This window comes from Hyla sarda, chromosome 2 (assembly GCF_029499605.1).
Source record: "Hyla sarda isolate aHylSar1 chromosome 2, aHylSar1.hap1, whole genome shotgun sequence".
Taxonomy (NCBI): domain Eukaryota; kingdom Metazoa; phylum Chordata; class Amphibia; order Anura; family Hylidae; genus Hyla; species Hyla sarda.
Window position 1 is genome coordinate 43,124,680 of NC_079190.1, and position 18,803 is coordinate 43,143,482.

The window sequence follows — 18,803 nt, forward strand, 5'->3', positions numbered from 1 at the left end:
TACAATTGGTGATACAAAAAAACAAACCCTAATATGGGTCTGTAGGTGCAAAATTGAACGCGTTATGATTTTTAGAAGATAAGGAAAAAACGAAAGTGCAGTGGCGCATTCTCCTCCTTTTCCTGCCTGCTGCTCAACTCCTCTTTGGAGGGACATGTTGCCAGACAACGTCACTGGCCGGTGTCATCTAGCGGGTGTGCCTGCACACAGCACATCTGCTACTAGCAGCCACTTCTGTTTTGAAGTAGCTGTGTTGGGACAGTTGGCAACTATGCCCCCGGTCAGCATTCCCTCTCCTGCCACTCAAATTCACCCTGCTTGTAACCCCCGTGGACTAGGGGTAAAAATCCCTAAATAGCTTTCTACAGATGGGTAACATAATCTTTTGCAGGAGACTTTAGTTTGGCTTGTATAAGATTGCTTTCTACCTCCTGGAGGCAGGCATATGTTCAAAGATAAAATAGTGAATGGTGTTTCTGCATTTTTACAGCTGCTGGTCCTGAAGTATGTTCAGAACAAAGATGTCTTCATGAGATACCACAAAGCTCACCTTACCAGACGTCTCATCCTGGACATATCGGCTGATAGTGAAATTGAAGAGAACATGGTTGAATGGCTCAGGGTAAAGTAAAATATAACACATTTTAACATATAACTTTATGTAGGTGCTTTAACCCCTTAAGGACGCAGGACGTAAATGTACGTCCTGGTGAGGTGGTACTTAATGCACCAGGACGTACATTTACGTCCTAAGCATAACCGCGGGCATCGGAGCGATGCCAGTGTCATGCGCTGCTGATCCCGGCTGCTGATCGCAGCCAGGGACCTGCCGGCAATGGCCGACGCCCGCGATCTCGCGGGCGTCCGCCATTAACCCCTCAGGTGCCGGGATCAATACAGATCCCGGCATCTGCGGCAGTTCGCGATTAAAATGAACGATCGGATCGCCCGCAGCGCTGCTGCGGGGATCCGATCATTCATAACGCCGCACGGAGGTCCCCTCTCCTTCCTCCGTGCGGCTCCCGGCGTCTCCTGCTCTGGTCTGTGATCGAGCAGACCAGAGCAGGAGATGACCGATAATACTGATCTGTTCTATGTCCTATACATAGAACAGATCAGTATTAGCAATCATGGTATTGCTATGAAATGTAAAAAAATGTAAAAGTAAAAAAAAAGTGAAAAATCCCCTCCCCCAATAAAAAAGTAAAACGTCCGTTTTTTCCTATTTTACCCCCAAAAAGCATAAAAACAAATTTTTATAGACATATTTGGTATCGCCGTGTGCGTAAATGTCCGAACTATTAAAATAAAATGTTAATGATCCCGTAAGGTGAACGGCGTGAACGAAAAAAAAATAAAAAAGTCCCAAATTCCTACTTTTTTAATACATTTTATTAAAAAAAAAATTATAAAAAATGAATTAAAAGTTTTTTATATGCAAATGTGGTATCAAAAAAAAGTACAGATCATGGAGCAAAAAATGAGCCCCCATACCGCCACTTATACGGAAAAATAAAAAAGTTAGAGGTCATCAAAATAAAGGGATTATAAATGTACTAATTTGGTTAAAAAGTTTGTGATTTTTTTTAAGCGCAACAATAATATAAAAATATATAATAATGGATATCATTTTAATCGTATTGACCCTCAGAATAAAGAACACACGTCATTTTTACCATAATGTGAAAACAAAACCTTCCAAAATTAGCAAAATTGCGTTTTTCGTTTAAATTTCCCCACAAAAATAGTGTTTTTTGGTTGCGCCATACATTTTATGATATAATGAGTGATGTCATTACAAAGGACAACTGGTCGCGCAAAAAACAAGCCCTCATACTAGTCTGTGGATGAAAATATAAAAGAGTTATGATTTTTAGAAGGCGAGGAGGAAAAAATGAAAACGTAAAAATTAAATTGTCTGAGTCCTTAAGGCCAAAATGGGCTGAGTCCTTAAGGGGTTAAAGGGGTACTCTGGCCCTAAGACATCTTAACTCCTATATCCAAAGGATAGGGGATAAGATGTCTGATTGTGGGGGTCCCGCCGCTGGGGACCCCTGAAGTCTAGCATGCAGCACCCACCTGTGAGCAGTGCAGGAAGCATTGGAGGCTCCAAGACTTATGAGTATCGTGATGTCACGGCTCCGCCCCTGTGGGAAGTCACACCCCGCCCCCTCAATGCAAGTCTATGGTCACGCCCCCTCCCATAGACTTGCATTGAGGGGCGGGGCGTGACATCACACGGAGCGGAGTCGCGTCATCCCTGTGGTCGGGAGGCATAAGACTTGGAGCCTCCAGCGCTTCCTGCAGTGCTCACAGGTGGGTGCTGCATTCTAGATTGCAGGGGTCTCCAGCGGCAGGACCCCCGCAATCAGACATTGCAGGGGTCTCGAGCCGGAGTACCCCTTTAAGCGAAGCTCATATCCTCGAGTAGCTGACGATGCCGCGGCGGTACATTTTCAATTAACAAATGGAAGTAAATCTCAACACCCAGCAGGGGAAATGTCCAGCTGCATCATCATCCTAAAAAGAATTCTTTTACATGGCTGTCCATGTTAAAAAGAACAAAATGCTCTGTTTGATCTGTAGGAGGTCCAGAGTGGGGACTATCTTTATGATGCCCGTTCCCCTTTGAAAGGAAATTCTAGTGTTGGTTTTTCATTTTGGATCATTAAACCATTCATTTTGATTTATTCTGTAATAAACGTTATCACACTTGAAGATAGCATCACTCTCTGATGTCTTTTGTTTTTGCAGGAAGTAGGTATGCCTGCGGATTATGTCAACAAACTGGCTAGAATGTTCCAAGACATTAAAGTTTCTGAAGATTTAAATCAAGCTTTTAAGGAAATGCATAAAAATAATAAATTAGCTCTTCCAGGTAGGAGACATGTTAGATCTGTCTGTGAATGTTGTCATTGTCACATAAAACAGTGCTTTGCTGCTATGAACATTGATGGTTTTCTATTTGCTACTGAACCGCAAAATGATACACAATGGTTACTTTTCTCTAATGTATTTCCTTTGTTATTGCAGCTGATTCTGTGAATATTAAAATTTTAAATGCCGGAGCTTGGTCAAGAAGCTCTGAAAAAGTATTTGTGTCCTTGCCCACCGAATTGGAAGACCTTATCCCTGAAGTAGAGGAATTCTATAAGAAAAACCACAGTGGTAGAAAACTGCACTGGCACCATTTGATGTCTAATGGCATTGTAAGTATGTAACGGTAGAAACATCTGTGGTCATCTGTGTGTTTTCTTGCCAAATGTTTGCATAGAACTCTCTTTATGATTTACTTAAAGGGGTACCCCGGTGGAAAACATTATTTTTTTTTTTTTTTTTTTTTTTTTTTTATAAATCAACTGATGCCAGAAAGTAAAACAGATTTTGTAAATTACTTCTATTTAAAAATCTTAACCCTTCCAGTACGTATCAGCAGCTGTATGCTCCACAGAAAGTTCTTTTCTTTTTGAATTTCTTTTCTGTCTGACCACAGTGTTCTCTGCTGACCCCTCTGTCCATGTCAGGAATTGTCCAGAGCAGGAGAAGATCCTCATAGCAAACCTATCCTGCTCTGGACAGTTCCTGACATGGACAGAGGTGGCAGCAGAGAGCACTGTGGTCAGACTGGAAAGAACTACACAACTTCCTCTGGAGCATACAGCAGCTGATAAGTACCGAAAGGATTACGTTTTATTAATAGAAGTATTTTACAAATCTGTTTTAACTTTCTGGCACCAGTTGATTTTGAACAAAATGGTTTTCCACTGGAGTACCCCTTTAAGGAGAACACTTTGGGGCAGATTTACTATATCAAGCTCTCCACAAGGCTTAATTTTTAGACACTAAAGTAGTGTGGTCCTGGAGAGGAAGCTTTGGCATGAGCCACTTTGATAAATCTAATCACAAGAGCCCGGCGTGGGGAAGGAGTAATAAGAATAATTAACACCAAAACCCCAGTCACCAAAGTGACGTGATATAAAACCCCTATTGACTTATATTCCCCCACCTGGTGAGCGCAGAGCAGCCGGTTAGACTTCGGCATCACGTTCAGCAAACAGTGTTTGGAGCCACGGAGAGTATTGTTACACCTGTATGTCTCCGTTGGATTGCTGGATATGATCACACCCTAGGGATGGCCTGTAGTATCAATATGCCATCCATTTGTCATCCATATTTGCCATCTATATGAGTATATGATATCTCTATTGTTGTATGTGATACTCAGTTCCATTTGTGCAGTATCTCTATATCCATAGTTTCTCCTGAGGACGCTCCGAATGGGAGTAGAAACGCGTAGAGAACATTTGATATATATCTATGAGATATTTGTGATTAATTGACATTCATATGAGACATTTGATTCAAGGATGGGTGGTGATCCAAATGGATCCTGTGTCGCATTTTTATTTTTGGTGATGGAATCACGATTACATTGGGTGATATTTTATGAGAAACATTAAAAGTTATGTTTTAAATAGCACTCCCCCCCCCCCCAAACATCAGATATATGTTGCTAGGTTTTTCTTTAAATCCTTGATACTGGGAGAATCTAGGACCCCTTGTAGGTCTGGTAATAAAAGGATTTCTACATATGTATCTAATTAAATCTGTATAGTTCAGCTATGTATTTTTTATTTTATTTATTTATTTATTTTAAAGATGTGGAATTAGTATCCACAGGATAGGGGATATGTTTTAGATGGACCGGCGGCCGCCACGCCCCCTCCATATATATCTAAGGGAGAGCCGTTCAACTATCTTCATAGAGATATACACTGCTCAAAAAAATAAAGGGAACACTTAAACAACACAGTGAAACTCCAAGTCAATTGCACTTCTGTGAAATCACACTGTCCACTCAGGAAGCAACACTGATTGACAATCAATTTCACATGCTGTTGTGCAAATGGAACCGTCAACAGGTGGAAATTATAGGCAATTAGCAAGACACCCCAATAAAGGAGTGGTTCTGCAGGTGGTGACCACTGACCACTTCTCAGTTCCTATGCTTCCTGCCTGATGTTTTGGTCACTTTTGAATGCTGGCGGTGCTTTTACTCTAGTGGTAGCATGAGACTGAGTCTATAACACACACAAGTGGATCAGGTAGTGCAGCTCATCCAGGATGGCACATCAATACGAGCTGTGGTAAGAAGGTTTGCCGTGTCTGTCAGTGTAGTGTCCAGAGCATGGAGGCGCTACCAGGAGTAAGGCCAGTACATTAGGAGACGTGGAGGAGGCTGTAGGAGGGCAACAACCCAGCAGCAGGACCACTACCTCCACTTTTGTGCAAGGAGGAGCAGGAGGAGCACTGCCAGAGCCCTGCAAAATGACCTCCAGCAGGCCACAAATGTGCATGTGTCCACTCAAACGGTCAGATACAGACTCCATGAGGGTGGAATGAGGGTGGGTGGTGCTTACAGCCCAACACCTTGCAGGATGTTTGGCATTTGCCAGAGAACACTGAGATTGGCAAATTTGCCACTGGTGCCCTGTGCTCTTCACAGATGAAAGCAGGTTCACACTGAGCACATGTGACAGAGTCTGGAGACGCCGTGGAGAACGTTCTGCTGCCTGCAACATCCTCCAGCATGACCGGTTTGGCGGTGGGTCAGTAATGGTGTAGGGTGGCATTTCTTTGGGGGGCCGCACAGCCCTCCATGTGCTTTCCAGAGGTAGCCTGACTGCCATTAGGTACCGGGATAAGCTCCTCAGTCCCCTTGTGAGACCATAGGCTGGTGCAGTTGGCCCTGGGTTCCTCCTTAATGCAAGACAATGCTAGACCTCATGTGGCTGGAGTGTGTCAGCAGTTCCTGCAGGAGGAAGGCACTGATACTATGGACTGGCCCGCCCGTTCCCCAGACCTAAATCCGATTGAGCACATCTGGGACATCATGTCTCGCTCCATCCACCAATGCCACGTTGCACCACAGACTGTCCAGGAGTTGCTTTAGTCCAGGTCTGGGAGGACGTCCCTCAGGAGACCATCCGACACCTCATAAGTAGCATGCCCAGGTATTGTAGGGAGGTCATATGAGCACGTGGAGGCCACACACACTGAGCCTCATTGTGACTTGTTTTAAGGACATTACATAAAGTTGGATCAGCCTGTAGTGGGATTTTCCACTTTGATTTTTAGTGTGACTCCATATCCAGACCTCCATGGGTTGATAAATTTGATTTCCATTGATAATTTTTGTGTGATTTTGTTGTCCGCACATTCAACTATGTAAAGACGAAAGTATTTTTATACGATTAGTTCATTCATTCAGATCTAGAATGTGTTATCTTAGTGTTCCCTTTATTTTTTGAGCAGTGTATCATATATATGATGTTTCTGAGGGAATGAAGGCCTCAGAATGAGATCACTAAATGCTGTTTTTAATCTTTGCAGATAACATTTAAGAATGAGGTAGGTCAGTATGACCTGGAGGTGACCACATTTCAGCTTGCGGTTTTGTTTGCCTGGAATCAAAGACCTAAAGAAAAAATAAGTTTTGAAAATCTTAAATTGGCAACGGAATTACCTGATGCAGAATTAAGGAGGACCTTGTGGGTATGTGCTCAGGGTTTTTATTGGGTTTTATGTTTTTTTTTTTTTTATTCTTGAAATCACCTTTTAATGTTGTGCCTTATTTTGGTTTTGTATTTTTGCAACTTGATGTTTCTATTTTCCTCTCTATATAGTCACTAGTTGCTTTCCCAAAGTTAAAAAGACAAGTTTTATCATATGAACCACAAGTTAACTCTCCTAAAGACTTCACTGAAGGTACCTTGTTTTCTGTGAACCAGGAGTTCAGCTTAATGTAAGTACCTCAATGAAGGCTTGGCTGTTATAAGTATGTGTTTATGTATCAGGAAAACACTTGAAATTTACATGAGGCAGGGAGAAAGACTCTCGACACAAGAGTACAGGTTAATTGGGATAACTCTAGGAGGGATGTGATGAGATTGTCCGTGTGTGGCTGAGGCAGGGGGTGCAATCTTCAGAAAACAATGTCCAAAATGCAGTATACGAAGAAATGAGAAGGCAAAGCACTCACCCTTAGTTCAGAAAACGTGGAGGGACTGTATTAGGACATCAAAGTGCAGTTAAATCACATGGGAGAAAACTAAAGGACGCGGCAACGGCTCCGTTTCGCGGTCAAACACACCGCTTGGTCACGCCTATAGGCGTGACCAAGCGGTGTGTTTGACCGCAAAACGGGCCGTTGCCGCGTCCTTTAGATTTCTCCCATGTGATTTAACTGCACTTTGATGTCCTAATACAGTCCATCCACGTTTGCTGAACTAAGGGTGAGTGCTTTGCCTTCTCATTTCTTTGTATACTGAAATTTATGAGCCCAACTCTTTGATGTCTAGGTCCGATATCTTCAGAGTGATTTACATCAATTACATGGGAACCTGTCATCAGTTTCATGCTGCTCAAACCACAAAGGTCATTAAAGTGATGTATGATTCACTCTGAAACACTATTATAGTTATTACAACGACCAGGTATGGGGCTCTGAATCATTGGGGTGGTCCCCAGCGCATCTTGCTGCCTCATTGGTCCTGGTTGGTAGCTGTGTGTATAGAAACACATCTGTCAACGAAAGGGCAGATCCACCCGGGACTGCTCCAATGATTCAAAGCCCCCATACATGGCTGTTGTTGTGCTGCAGCGGTGTGGAAGAAAGAAAATGCATTCTTCACAAGACATTAACTCAAACGATAGCTAAACAGTGCACTGCTGGAACAGTCTATATGTACATGTCAATTATATATTCACACACGTTATATTAACATTTGTTAACATGTGCTGAGATACATCACTGTGTGTGTGTGTGTATATATATATAATATATATTTTTTTATTTTTTTTTTTTCTCTGTATACATTATATATGCAACACACTGCTGTAGGATTCCTGTCTCTTACACTGAACATTTTTTTTACTACTTTTTTTTTGTAGAAAAAATGGCAAAGTTCAGAAACGAGGAAAGATCAACCTAATTGGCCGCTTACAGCTGACCACAGAAAGGATGAGGGAGGAAGAAAATGAAGGCATCGTGCAACTGCGAATACTGAGGACACAGGTACGTGCTGCTATTTGTATATATGGCACCATCCTGCCTTATAGAGGGGGGTCCTAAACAGTAGTTTATGTCCATATGTCCTAACATTTTTGCTTTTTTTGGTATAGGAAAAAACTAAAAAAATGTAAAAATTTTATTTATTCAATAATTAATTTTATTTTGAATCTATATACTTTTTTGTTTCCTACTGTTTTGCTGCCTTTGATTTTGTTAAACTTCTTGACATAGCTGGCTGTCCTGCTGAATTTGACTTAAATTTCATCTAGATTTGTCAAATCCAATGAATCAGCCATCAATTCATTTAGTGTTCTGATTCACTGGTGAAGTCTCATCCCAGACTTCTTAAGGGAATCAGGACATTTAAAAAGCAGAATAACATTTTAAAGACTACATTATCCACAACTGATACATAAGATTTCAGGTTTGGCTAAATTGCTAAAAAATAACCAAAATGTGCACTTTTTTTTTTTTTTCTAGGAGGCAATTATTCAGATCATGAAGATGAGGAAGAAAATTACTAATGCCCAGCTCCAGACAGAACTTGTAGAAATTTTGAAAAATATGTTTTTGCCACAGAAAAAAATGATAAAAGAACAAATTGAATGGCTTATAGAACACAAGTACATCCGAAGAGACGAGTCCGATATCAACACCTTTATATACATGGCATAATCTATGGAGCCTGCCTAACATATCTGGTTGACGTGAGTGCTGGAGCAGGCCAACTCGAATATTTATGCTAGAAGCAAACTCACTGCGGACCTTTGTACTGCATAAATATTACAGTCCCCCTGCCTTACCTTACTAAAGGACGAAAATATATTGCCAATGTCATTCTGCCAGCATGACAGCATCGTTCACATCGCTTTTACCAGCATGCTGTTTTAAATGGAAAGTCGTTTTGGAAGAACTTGTGAGCTTGTAGAGTATTTTTTTTTTCTTTCAACCATAAAACTTTAGTGTTCATTATTCCCCTTATTTTTATTTTTTTCCCTGCCCAGGGGAAGGGATTATCACATTTCATGCACTGATCTATCGCTGTTACTGTTAGACTTTGTTTAAGGAAGGAAGACAAAAGTCCAAAAACAGCACTTTCACGTGAAACAATTGCATTAATTTAATTGCAGTCATTCTCTCCTGCACGACTTTTGTGACTTTTTTATGCATATCATTAATACTAAGAGGTTCATATTAAATAGTAGATACATTAAATAGGATTGGTCCGCTCTCCTGACTCGTCTGTTAAAATTTGTATTACCCATGAACCAACAATTGTGGGGGATCTATGCTTAGAACCATGCGTTTTGCCGTTACTCCTTTTTTTCCTACTGGAAAAGTATTATTTAACCGATAGTTTGATGTTACTATTACACTTGTGTCCCTAAACAGTTTGATACAATCCAATCAATGTAAACCATATTAAACTGTGCAGGGGTACACAACTGCGTGTTACCTACAAGGGGAGTGGTAACACACAGTTGTCACTATTCTTACACTTCCAGGAAGTATAACAGAGGAACGGGGAAACACAGATTAGATGCTCCAGAATTGTTATGTCATGGGGAAAACAAGTATTTCCTAAGACAGTCAGAAGAGCTTCTTTGAAAAGTGCTTTTGATATGTAATTTTTAAAGGTGTGATCATTGTAAGGATACATGGTAAGGTTGCAAGCTGGCTTGGGGTAATGATCAGTTTTAAGGTGGCCATGCACTTTAGATGGCTGGTGGCCAAATATTAGTTCAGCTGGCAGCTACTACACTAGACTCCCGCATACACATGCACGCTTGGCTCAACTGAGCTTCCATGTGTACTGAATGGGGAGAGTGGGAATAAGCTGCTCCCTGGCATTGGCTTATCTCCTCTGAGAGCAAAAGGATCAGATGTGTTGAAATCAAACAGCCCGATCCTTCCCCCAATGTCAAGTCAGGACGCCCTCATACTGATCAGATGATCGGGCAGTCCTGCCAAAGGCTGACATTAATACTCTGTACATGGCTGCCTTTAGACCACTCAGCCATTCCACACCAATGGTAGATATAGACTCTCTAAATAAGGTTCGTATTACACGACGGGCGTATTATGGCTGCATGTCCCTGCCTAACCTTAGGTCTGATGACCCAAACTGACAGTTCAGGTAGTCAGACCCCAAGTCAGGACAGGACTTGCATCCGAAATACCCAGGTGTGAAACTGGCCTAAAACTGAAAACATTAACACAGGACTAACATGCTGACCAGTAATTGAAAAGAAAAGCAAAAGAAAATAGGTTGGCGGCACTTTCCCCGCTTTTTATAGGATAAATTTACCTTATGTGTAAGGCCTCCTACAGCAGAGACTGCCATCAAAAAGACTGTATTGTATATGTATGCATTTGTATATACATATGTCTAGATACATTCTCCTGTGTCTAGATATATATTTTGTGTATTAATTTTTTCTCCCATATACTCACACATATGTGTGTATATATATGCATGTGCCTGTATATATATATATTGTACATATGTATGTGTGTGTATATATATATATATATATATGTGTGCGCGTGTTTGTACATAGTCATGACTTTCACAAAGCCAACACAATCAGCTCTAGGATGTATATCGAAATAAATTAAATATTTGCACCTAATATTTTTATATAGTTTTAAATGTCTCTTCTGCATAGTTATTCAAGAAATTAGTCCTTTTCTTGGTTGCTCTTCATTGGGGGACACCTATACTGATGGGTATATGCTCTTGCCACTAGGAGGCGCTGACACTGGGAAAAGTTGGCTCCTCCCTGGCAGGATATACCCGCCCACTGGAAGTGAGGTAATCAGTTTTAGCTAGTGTCAGTAGGACACAGGTCTTTTTTTTTTATTATTTTCTAGTAAGTGATGTTTAGTTAGTTGTTTTTTTTTCTCTCCCTCTTGTTTCCCTTTTTCAGGTGGGGGTTTAGGAGCATGGCGCTACCTGTTCCCCCATATGCGATGAAGGGGCACAGACATAAAGTACTGTCAACTCCTTCTCTCCAACGGCAAGCGCCTGGAGGTTGTACCCTGAGTCTGGGTCCTCCACTGCCCCTGCTCCCCCCGCTATCTTAGCCTGGTATGATGCAGCATGGCCATAAGCTGGTTGAAGATGCCTGGGTGAGTATGAGAAGATGGAGTCTGTTGGTGAGTATGTTTAACATCCCCCCCCCCCTTTCTCCCCCTCCCCTTCTGTACTCCGCTAGGGTTTCTCCATCCTGAGGTCCCTTTTCTCCAGCGCCGGCTCCTCAGCCACCATTGCACGTGGCTGTGCTGGGCTAACCTTGTGGCCTCCTGGTTAAGCTACCGCCAGCCTCATCTGCAGCAATCCTTAAACCCCCCACCCCAATGCCCGCCCCCCCACTTTTACCCTGACAGGGGTTAATCCTAAGGATTATTGGGGGTTGTCGTCGGGGGATATCCCTGACATTTTTTATTGGGGCTTTCGGGTGTGGGGGCTCGGTGGGCTGTGCGGCAGCTCATTCTCTTGCCGCACAGCGGTACTGTACATATTTAGACAGCCGGCTCTGCTCCTCTGCTGGCCGTCTTTTTCGCTGCCCGCACTTCCACTTTCCTTTCATTGGCACCATTATGTGCCTCTCATGCTCCGCCCCTCTCCCTCACCTTGTTCCCGGGGTGACTGGAGGCCCAGCCATTCGGCTCCGTCATCTACCCGCAGCACCCTTGATATCCGCTGCTCCCTGCTCGGCAGTGACTGGGCACGCTGCAGGGGTCGGGGGCGCTCCGTCGGCAGTTCTCGGCCTTTCTCTCCCGGGGGTCCAGCGGGTTCTAGCCTCGGGGTCCCTGCGCAATGCACTGCTTCCTGCTCTTTTTATTTACAAAACAAATAAATAAATCTTTCGTTTCTCAGACCATGTTCTTACCCCCCTCTTGTGGCCATTCAGTAGATTGCAGCCTCTACTTTCTGGTCCCTTGTTTGGCTTCCCCTTGTGGCAGCAGACAGCTATTGCAGTCTTTTGATGTCTGCTATTTACTTGTTTACTCTTGCTGGGTTTCCGGTCTGAGGACCTTATATTAAATGTTATTTTTTGGGGCTGCTTTAATATTTGCTTCCGCCACCCTGTTTTATCACCTGAAGAGGCAAATGTCTCTTCTCCAGCTCAGGGATATTGTGCGTGGCATTTCTGCCATGACATGTCTGCCGCGCCCACAGACGCATTCCAGCCCCTTCCCCAGGGCGAGACACCAGTGGGATGCCCCTGCAGATGCATCTGCATCCTTGACCTTAGCTGAGGGCCTTTCCCAGGTGTTTAGTTCTCTTGTGTCTTTAGACATCAAGTGTCCGCTTTGTGGTCTTTATTCCATAGAGGGTGCTGTGAAACTGCAGTGGTATCAATTTTCTCCCACAGGTCCTTTATAGGTCTTAGGGATCTGTGGCTAGAGTGTTGGACCCCCCCCCCCCCCCACTTCTAATGTTAGGTTTTCAAGCATGTGTTCCTACGTGGACATGGACTGGACCCAATACCACAGACAGTGGTCTGCATGGTTTCTTCTGCCGCCAGTCACTCATCACATGGCTGCCGCATCCACGGCTGGAATTGCGGCTCCCCAATGCTAATAAGTGGTGTCCAAAGGAGTGACCCAGCGTGTACAATGGATTTTGTGCAGGGCAACGGGGATACCAACCACGGCTCCTTAGCCTCCCCTGATCTCCCAGGATGGCAGGGATACTATCCATGGCCCCAGGCCTCCCCGCCCCTCCATATGCGACAATAGGGCACCAGCGCCCGGGGGTGTTCTCTATTGATAAGACAGACTGTTGTCTGCTTGGTCTCCCATCATGGGGCTGCCGCATGCTTGGCTTGAGTCCCTGTACCCCTCTTCTAATGTGAGGAGTCCAGAAGGGTGTAGTATAAGAGTACAAGGGGACCCTGTGCCAGTAAGCTGGACAGTGGTCTTCATGGTCTCTACACATCTAGGTCGCCCTTAAGGAGTTTCGGTCCCACTGCTGTGGCGCGGTGTCCGAAGAAATGACCCTACGTGTCCTATCGACCCTTTTCAGGGCGACAGGGATGCAATCCAGGGCTCCTCAACCTCTCCTGATCTTCCAGGGTGACAGGGACTCTATCCACTGGGCTGCCACGTGCTTGGCGGTGTTTTCCCATACCTTTCTGGGTAGGAGGATTCTGGACTAGGGTTCCTGCAAGTGCACAGGGATGATGCCAGTCAGCCAGACTTCATCTGCATGGTTTCCAGGACCACCAGGTTGCCCATCGGATCGGCCGCACTCCGGTACCCCACTTTCTGTGAGAGGGTTCGAAGGAGTTATCCTGTGCATTCAGGAATCAGTCAGCCATGATTTACTGCTACGTTGGGTCAAGTACCATACACTTCCTACTCCGTGGAGGAAAGTTCAGGTATCCCACTGCTGAGGTTTAGTTCTGAGTAAGTCAACCCATGTTGCTCCATGTGCCCTATGCAATGCATCACATACTGGTTCGCAGGGTTCCCTGCTTTACCAGGTCCCTCTCTGCATGTCTTCCTTTCTCACGGCTGAAGGCTGGTAACCCACTTTCAATGTGTGCTTCTGACTGTGGGACCAGGTGTGGCCATGGTCCCTATGCCATATAGCCAGACTTTGTCTGCAGGGTTTCTAATCCACCAGGTCACCCCTCCCTTTCCTGCCACTCCAGTCACTGCATCCTGGTGACTCACTTTGGATGTGAAGTTCCACGAAGTGTGTCTCTGTGGGTTCATTGAACCTGTTATACCATTCAGACTCTGCATGTTTCCAGCCCCACATATCTCCTTCATCTCTTACATCTGCGACAGCAGTCCTGGTGTGGGGCACCATTAGGAAATGGGGTGTGGGCGTTTCCTACAGGTTCCATGGCTTTTCACAGCAACTGTAGCACTCTATTCCCCTTTCTAAGAGTGCCACATTGGTCTGCTAGGGGCATAGTTGTGACACACAATTGGGTGCTGATCCTGTCTTTCATACTGCGGACTTGGATGTCTGCGATTTCTTTTGTGTCTGCAATCTTGGTTCCTCACTACTATCAAGAGGTATCCATGTATGTGTCCCTATGTATGTTATGTCCCTCGGCACGTGTAGAGCCCACCTTCCCTTCTGTCGGTGGGGTGTGCTTTGGACCTTCCTGTAATCTTGTTTGCACAGGTCTGCGCCGGTTTAGTACCTCTGTTTTTGCATGGGGCCTGTTGGGGCGTCACAGGCAGGTATCTTCATGGATTCCTGTGGAGGGTGGCTCAGGCGCCTGCTCGGTTGCCTTACTTGCTCCGTTGGTTTTACCCCGATGGGGTGTTCCTCTCAACGCTGTTGGTTGCTGTGTATGTGTGCTTCTTCCTTGCATTTGTAGTCACGTCTTTACATCTTTGCCCAGCTCCAGTGTCCAGAATTCCGATCCCTCTGGGGACACAAATTGGCTCCTCTATATGTTCTCGCAGAGTTCCTGGGGGCTTTGTCCACCCAGTATGGTCCCTGCTCCTACAGTGCCTGGTGCACTTTGACAATCCTCTTTCCACAGGGGTACGGGGATCAGGGAGCTTGACGTGGTCGGTGTGAGTTTAATCTCCACCACCCCTTGTTTTCCCCTCCACTAGGGGGATTATTTTGCTGGTCGCTTTCTACTACCAAGATGGAGTCATCTCTCTCTTCCCACTTTATAGGTGGGATATCTGGCTGGGCCCCTGTTTTTGCTGAGAGCCTTCAGTAGAGCTTTTCGATGTCTCGGCCGGTGTGCTTACTGCCCACTATTGCATCCTGGCTCTCTTCCTGTTTCTTGGTTATCTACTGCTGCTCAGGCAGCCTTGGCACTCACCTCTGTCGGAGGGGTTTCTGCTATCTTGTGGCTTGGCGACAGCTGGTCTAGCCTCAGTCTGTCTTTTGGGTCCTGCCATTGCTCTCCTCCCCCTTGGCACAATCTCCCTGGTAGGGTGTGTTCCTTCTTCCCTTGACGGTGTCAGTAGCACTACACTGATTGAACAGTTTTTTAGAGTTACGTTTCTGTGCCCAGAGCCTGGGAGTCCCAGCAGGGTTCCCTTTCGTTCCCCCTCCGTTCCCGTCCGGATTGCCTTGTTCCGCTCCGACCGCTAGGGCCCAGGACCAGTTTGTCTCCTTGTCTTGGCCACTATCCTGGGACGCTTTGGCGTGCCTTCTTCTCCAGGTTGGCCCTCCTGGTTCTTTGGGCCTTAGTGATGGTTGAGGTCTCGTGCATGTGTAGCTGTCCTGCCCAGATTTCTCTGTGATCTTATTTATGGGGCGGTCTTTCTGTATCGCACTTCTTCTGTCTCTGCACGGATCTTTGTCACCTGGAGCATTTCTTGGACGTTGGGTTTCCTTACCCTTCGGGTGTAAGTCTTCCTGGAGACTCGGGAACCTCCAATTCCCTTGTTGGCCGCTCGGGTGCTCCGGATACTCCTTTTCAGGGTCTTCCGCTCCTTTCTTGGCCATTTATTCTTCTGTGTCCATCTTCCAGGTAACTCGGGAACCTCCATTTCCCATGTCTGTCGCTCTGGTGTTTTCCGGGATGCCCCTTTTCCGGACATTCCGCTTCTTCTTGGCCATTATTCCCTTCCATCTTCTCCTTCGGGGTCCATGTTCTCTCGAAATGGAGGGTGTTCCAGTCATCCAGATTACAACAGTTGAGCTATGTCACCTCCCAGGTGCTCGCGGTGGGCTCCTGGATAGGGGTTTTGGTTGTTGAGAGTTGATTTCCTACCTCCTTCTGGGATGGTTCTGGCCCCTCTGTCTTCCTAGTCGACCGTATGTTTAGAGTCCCTGCAAAGGACGGTACCTTACTTTGGCGTCCCAGTCCATCTCCATGGCTGGGGGATCTTCCGGGAGCCCTGTTTCTAGGCCTCGATTTTCTCTGGCCTGGGGTCTTGTCTGTAGGCCTAACGGACAAGTGGGTTCAGTCTCGGGACTGTTCCCTTTTGATAGTGGTTTGATAGTTATTCCCACCCTAGGGGACTGCTTTGGTACGTCCCATCAGTATAGGTGTCCCCCAAGGAAGAGCGACCGAAAAAGGAGATTTTTGTACTCATCGTAAAATCTTTCTCGTAGCCTTCATTGGGGGACTTCGCACCCACCCATTTCTTCATTTTTTGGCCGGATAGTCTTTTCCGGTTCTCGTTTTTTTTTTTTTTTTTTTATCCGAGAATCTTTTCTAGGGTCCTTCGGACATATTTCTTTGTTGGCTTCTCCTACTGCTTTGTGACAAAACTGATTACCTCACTTCCAGTGGGTGGGTATATCCTGCCAGGGAGGAGCAAACTTCTTTTCCTAGCGTTAGCGCCTCCTAGTGGCAAGAGCATCAGTATAGGTGTCCCCAATGAAGGCTACGAGTGAGAGATTTTACGGTGAGTACAAAAAAAAATCTTTTTTTTTTTTTATCCATCAACCTGTCGATCGGCCCCTTTAGCTTTACATAAGCCATAACTATAAGTGATCGGCCTCAAAGTTCACAGATTATTGGTATCGGCCCTAAAAAATCTATATTGGTCGATCCCTAATACAAAATAAGATATGGGGGTGCTAGCAATTTGTACAGATGAACTGTACACTTCAGCATTATATACTTCTCAATCTATAGGTACTTTAATACACTGGTTGTTTAGACTTGTAGATATCAATGGTGGGCAGACACACCTGATGTTAAAGGGGTATTCTGGCTTTAGACATCTTAGCTGTCTGATCGCAGGGGTCTGGCCGCTGGGACTCCCTGCTACCTCCGTGCAGCAGCTGGCGTTCTTTGTCGGGCGCTGCTCCCGAGACCGTGATGTCACGTCTTGGGGGCAGCGCCCAGCACAGAACGCCGGGAGGTCCCAGCGGCCGGACCCCTGCGATCAGACATCTTATCCTTTTGGATAGGGGATAAGATGTATAAGGCCGGAATACCCCTTTAAAGGCAGGCGCAAGCAATCATCATGCAGGAAATGTCCAATCCATGACAGACCTCTATGGTGAGCAGATGTCTGGTACACGGTGAGTTCTTCGAGGGTAAATTTACATGTGGTGGATTTTCATAGGGTCAAATCTACAGCAGAGTAGAAGACATGTAAATGAGATTGTACAAATCTTATCCCTATGCTGCAGACATATTCTATGTGAATAACGGGCATGCTGTGACTTTCAACTTTGTTGTGAAAATTCCCCAGATTATCACGAGAGATTTCACTGCTTTCAGTAGAGCAGGGGATAAATCTGCAGTAAACTCTGAATGTAAGACATGGGGTTTTGCATATGAAATTACCCAAAGGGCCCATTCACATGGCAGAATCTTATTCCGTGCCAGACAGGCACCGACTCAATCAGTTGGACCTAAGACCACTTGGACATGCATAGTTTCCATAACAGCAATGCATGTGCCAGTGTAGTCCAGAATTTAAATTTCCTCGGCAGTATTTTTCACTGCGGTAATTCTGCCGCGTGCATGGAGCAGTAGAATCCAATTAAAAACAAAGGCATTCTGATGCACTGGAATTTTCCGGAATTTTTCCACTGGACTCCGCTATGCAATTCTGCCATGTGAAGATGGACATTTTGGTTTCCTTTTCTCAGTCTGGTTTCAGATGTGTTAAAGATGTTATGTTATCCTTATGATGGTCTATTCACACGGCAGAATTTCCACTTGCGGAATTCCGCCTCAAATTAAAGCCCATAGACTTCTATGGGATTCCGCACTCCCATTCACACTTCTGAATTTCCGCTTGCAGCTGCAAGTGGAAATTCTGTCTTGTAACTAGACCCTAAAACTGATCCCCTCCCTAAGGATAGTCCATCAGTATTAGATCGGCAGGGTCTGACCCCTGGAACCACCAATCAGCTTTTGGAAGGTTGAAAGGGGCAATGCTACAGTACCTTGTATTGCTGTTACTAAGTATGGTGACACAAGTATGAGTGCTGCTAAACATTGAAGAGGCTGCGGCCCCTTCCAACAGCTGATAGGCAGGGGTTCTGGGAGACGGACCCTCGCTATTGTCATATTGATGGCTAATAATGGGAATAAGCCATCAGTTTTGTAAGCCTGAATACCTCCTGTAAGGGTGTACTCCCACATACACTATTTTGCAGAGGGATTGAAGCTGCAGATTTTAATGTAAATGAAACTATTGAACACTGTTTCAAACCTGCAGCTTCAAATCCTGCACAACAAATATGCACAGGATACTGTATGTGTGAATAGACCCTAAAGCTGCATGACAAGACTTACTGTGATTCTACGGAACCATTATAGACCACCAGAGGGTTCAACAGATCAGCAGGAGTACTGGGTTTTCCAACCATAGTATGGATGTAAAAAGGCGGCCATATTGCCACCATCTGAAAGACTTGGTCTCTTGCAAACCCTAGTAGTTCGCTGCCCTAATGATTGTCATTTTCTACCCTCTGTGCTTTTCTTCTGCTTTCAAAAAAGGACCGTGGATGCTCCGTTGAATGGTAGTCTACCCATTGTCATGTCAAAACAGGAGTAGAAGAGGGTCCCATCCTCTGAAATTTTTGAAGATCACCTAAACCACCAGTTCTCAGGGTGATCCCCTGGTGGCTTCTGCTCACTCCTACAATCTTGAAGATTACCCGTCACAAAACTAACCTTTAATATATTGCTTTCATATGTAATTGTAAGACACTTTGCTGTTAAAATTCTCAACCTTTTGTGTTTTTAATGTGATTGAAAAAACGTCCACTAGGTGGCTCTTGTTCTGTTCCCTGCGCAAGTCATACAGTTAGTTTGGT

General features: G+C 44.9%; 1 protein-coding gene across 1 annotated transcript in view; it reads left to right on the plus strand.

The window, feature by feature from the left end:
* Positions 1-16,803, plus strand: part of CUL5 (cullin 5) — a 76,133-nt gene extending 59,330 nt beyond the window's left edge. The window contains exons 13-19 of the mRNA XM_056561643.1: positions 491-622; positions 2,755-2,878; positions 3,034-3,209; positions 6,394-6,555; positions 6,687-6,805; positions 7,954-8,077; positions 8,555-16,803. Of these exons, the coding sequence (XP_056417618.1) occupies positions 491-622; positions 2,755-2,878; positions 3,034-3,209; positions 6,394-6,555; positions 6,687-6,805; positions 7,954-8,077; positions 8,555-8,749 (1,032 nt within the window). The 3' untranslated portion in view covers positions 8,750-16,803. The remainder of the gene's footprint in view (positions 1-490; positions 623-2,754; positions 2,879-3,033; positions 3,210-6,393; positions 6,556-6,686; positions 6,806-7,953; positions 8,078-8,554) is intronic.
* The last annotated feature ends 2,000 nt before the right edge of the window (positions 16,804-18,803 follow it).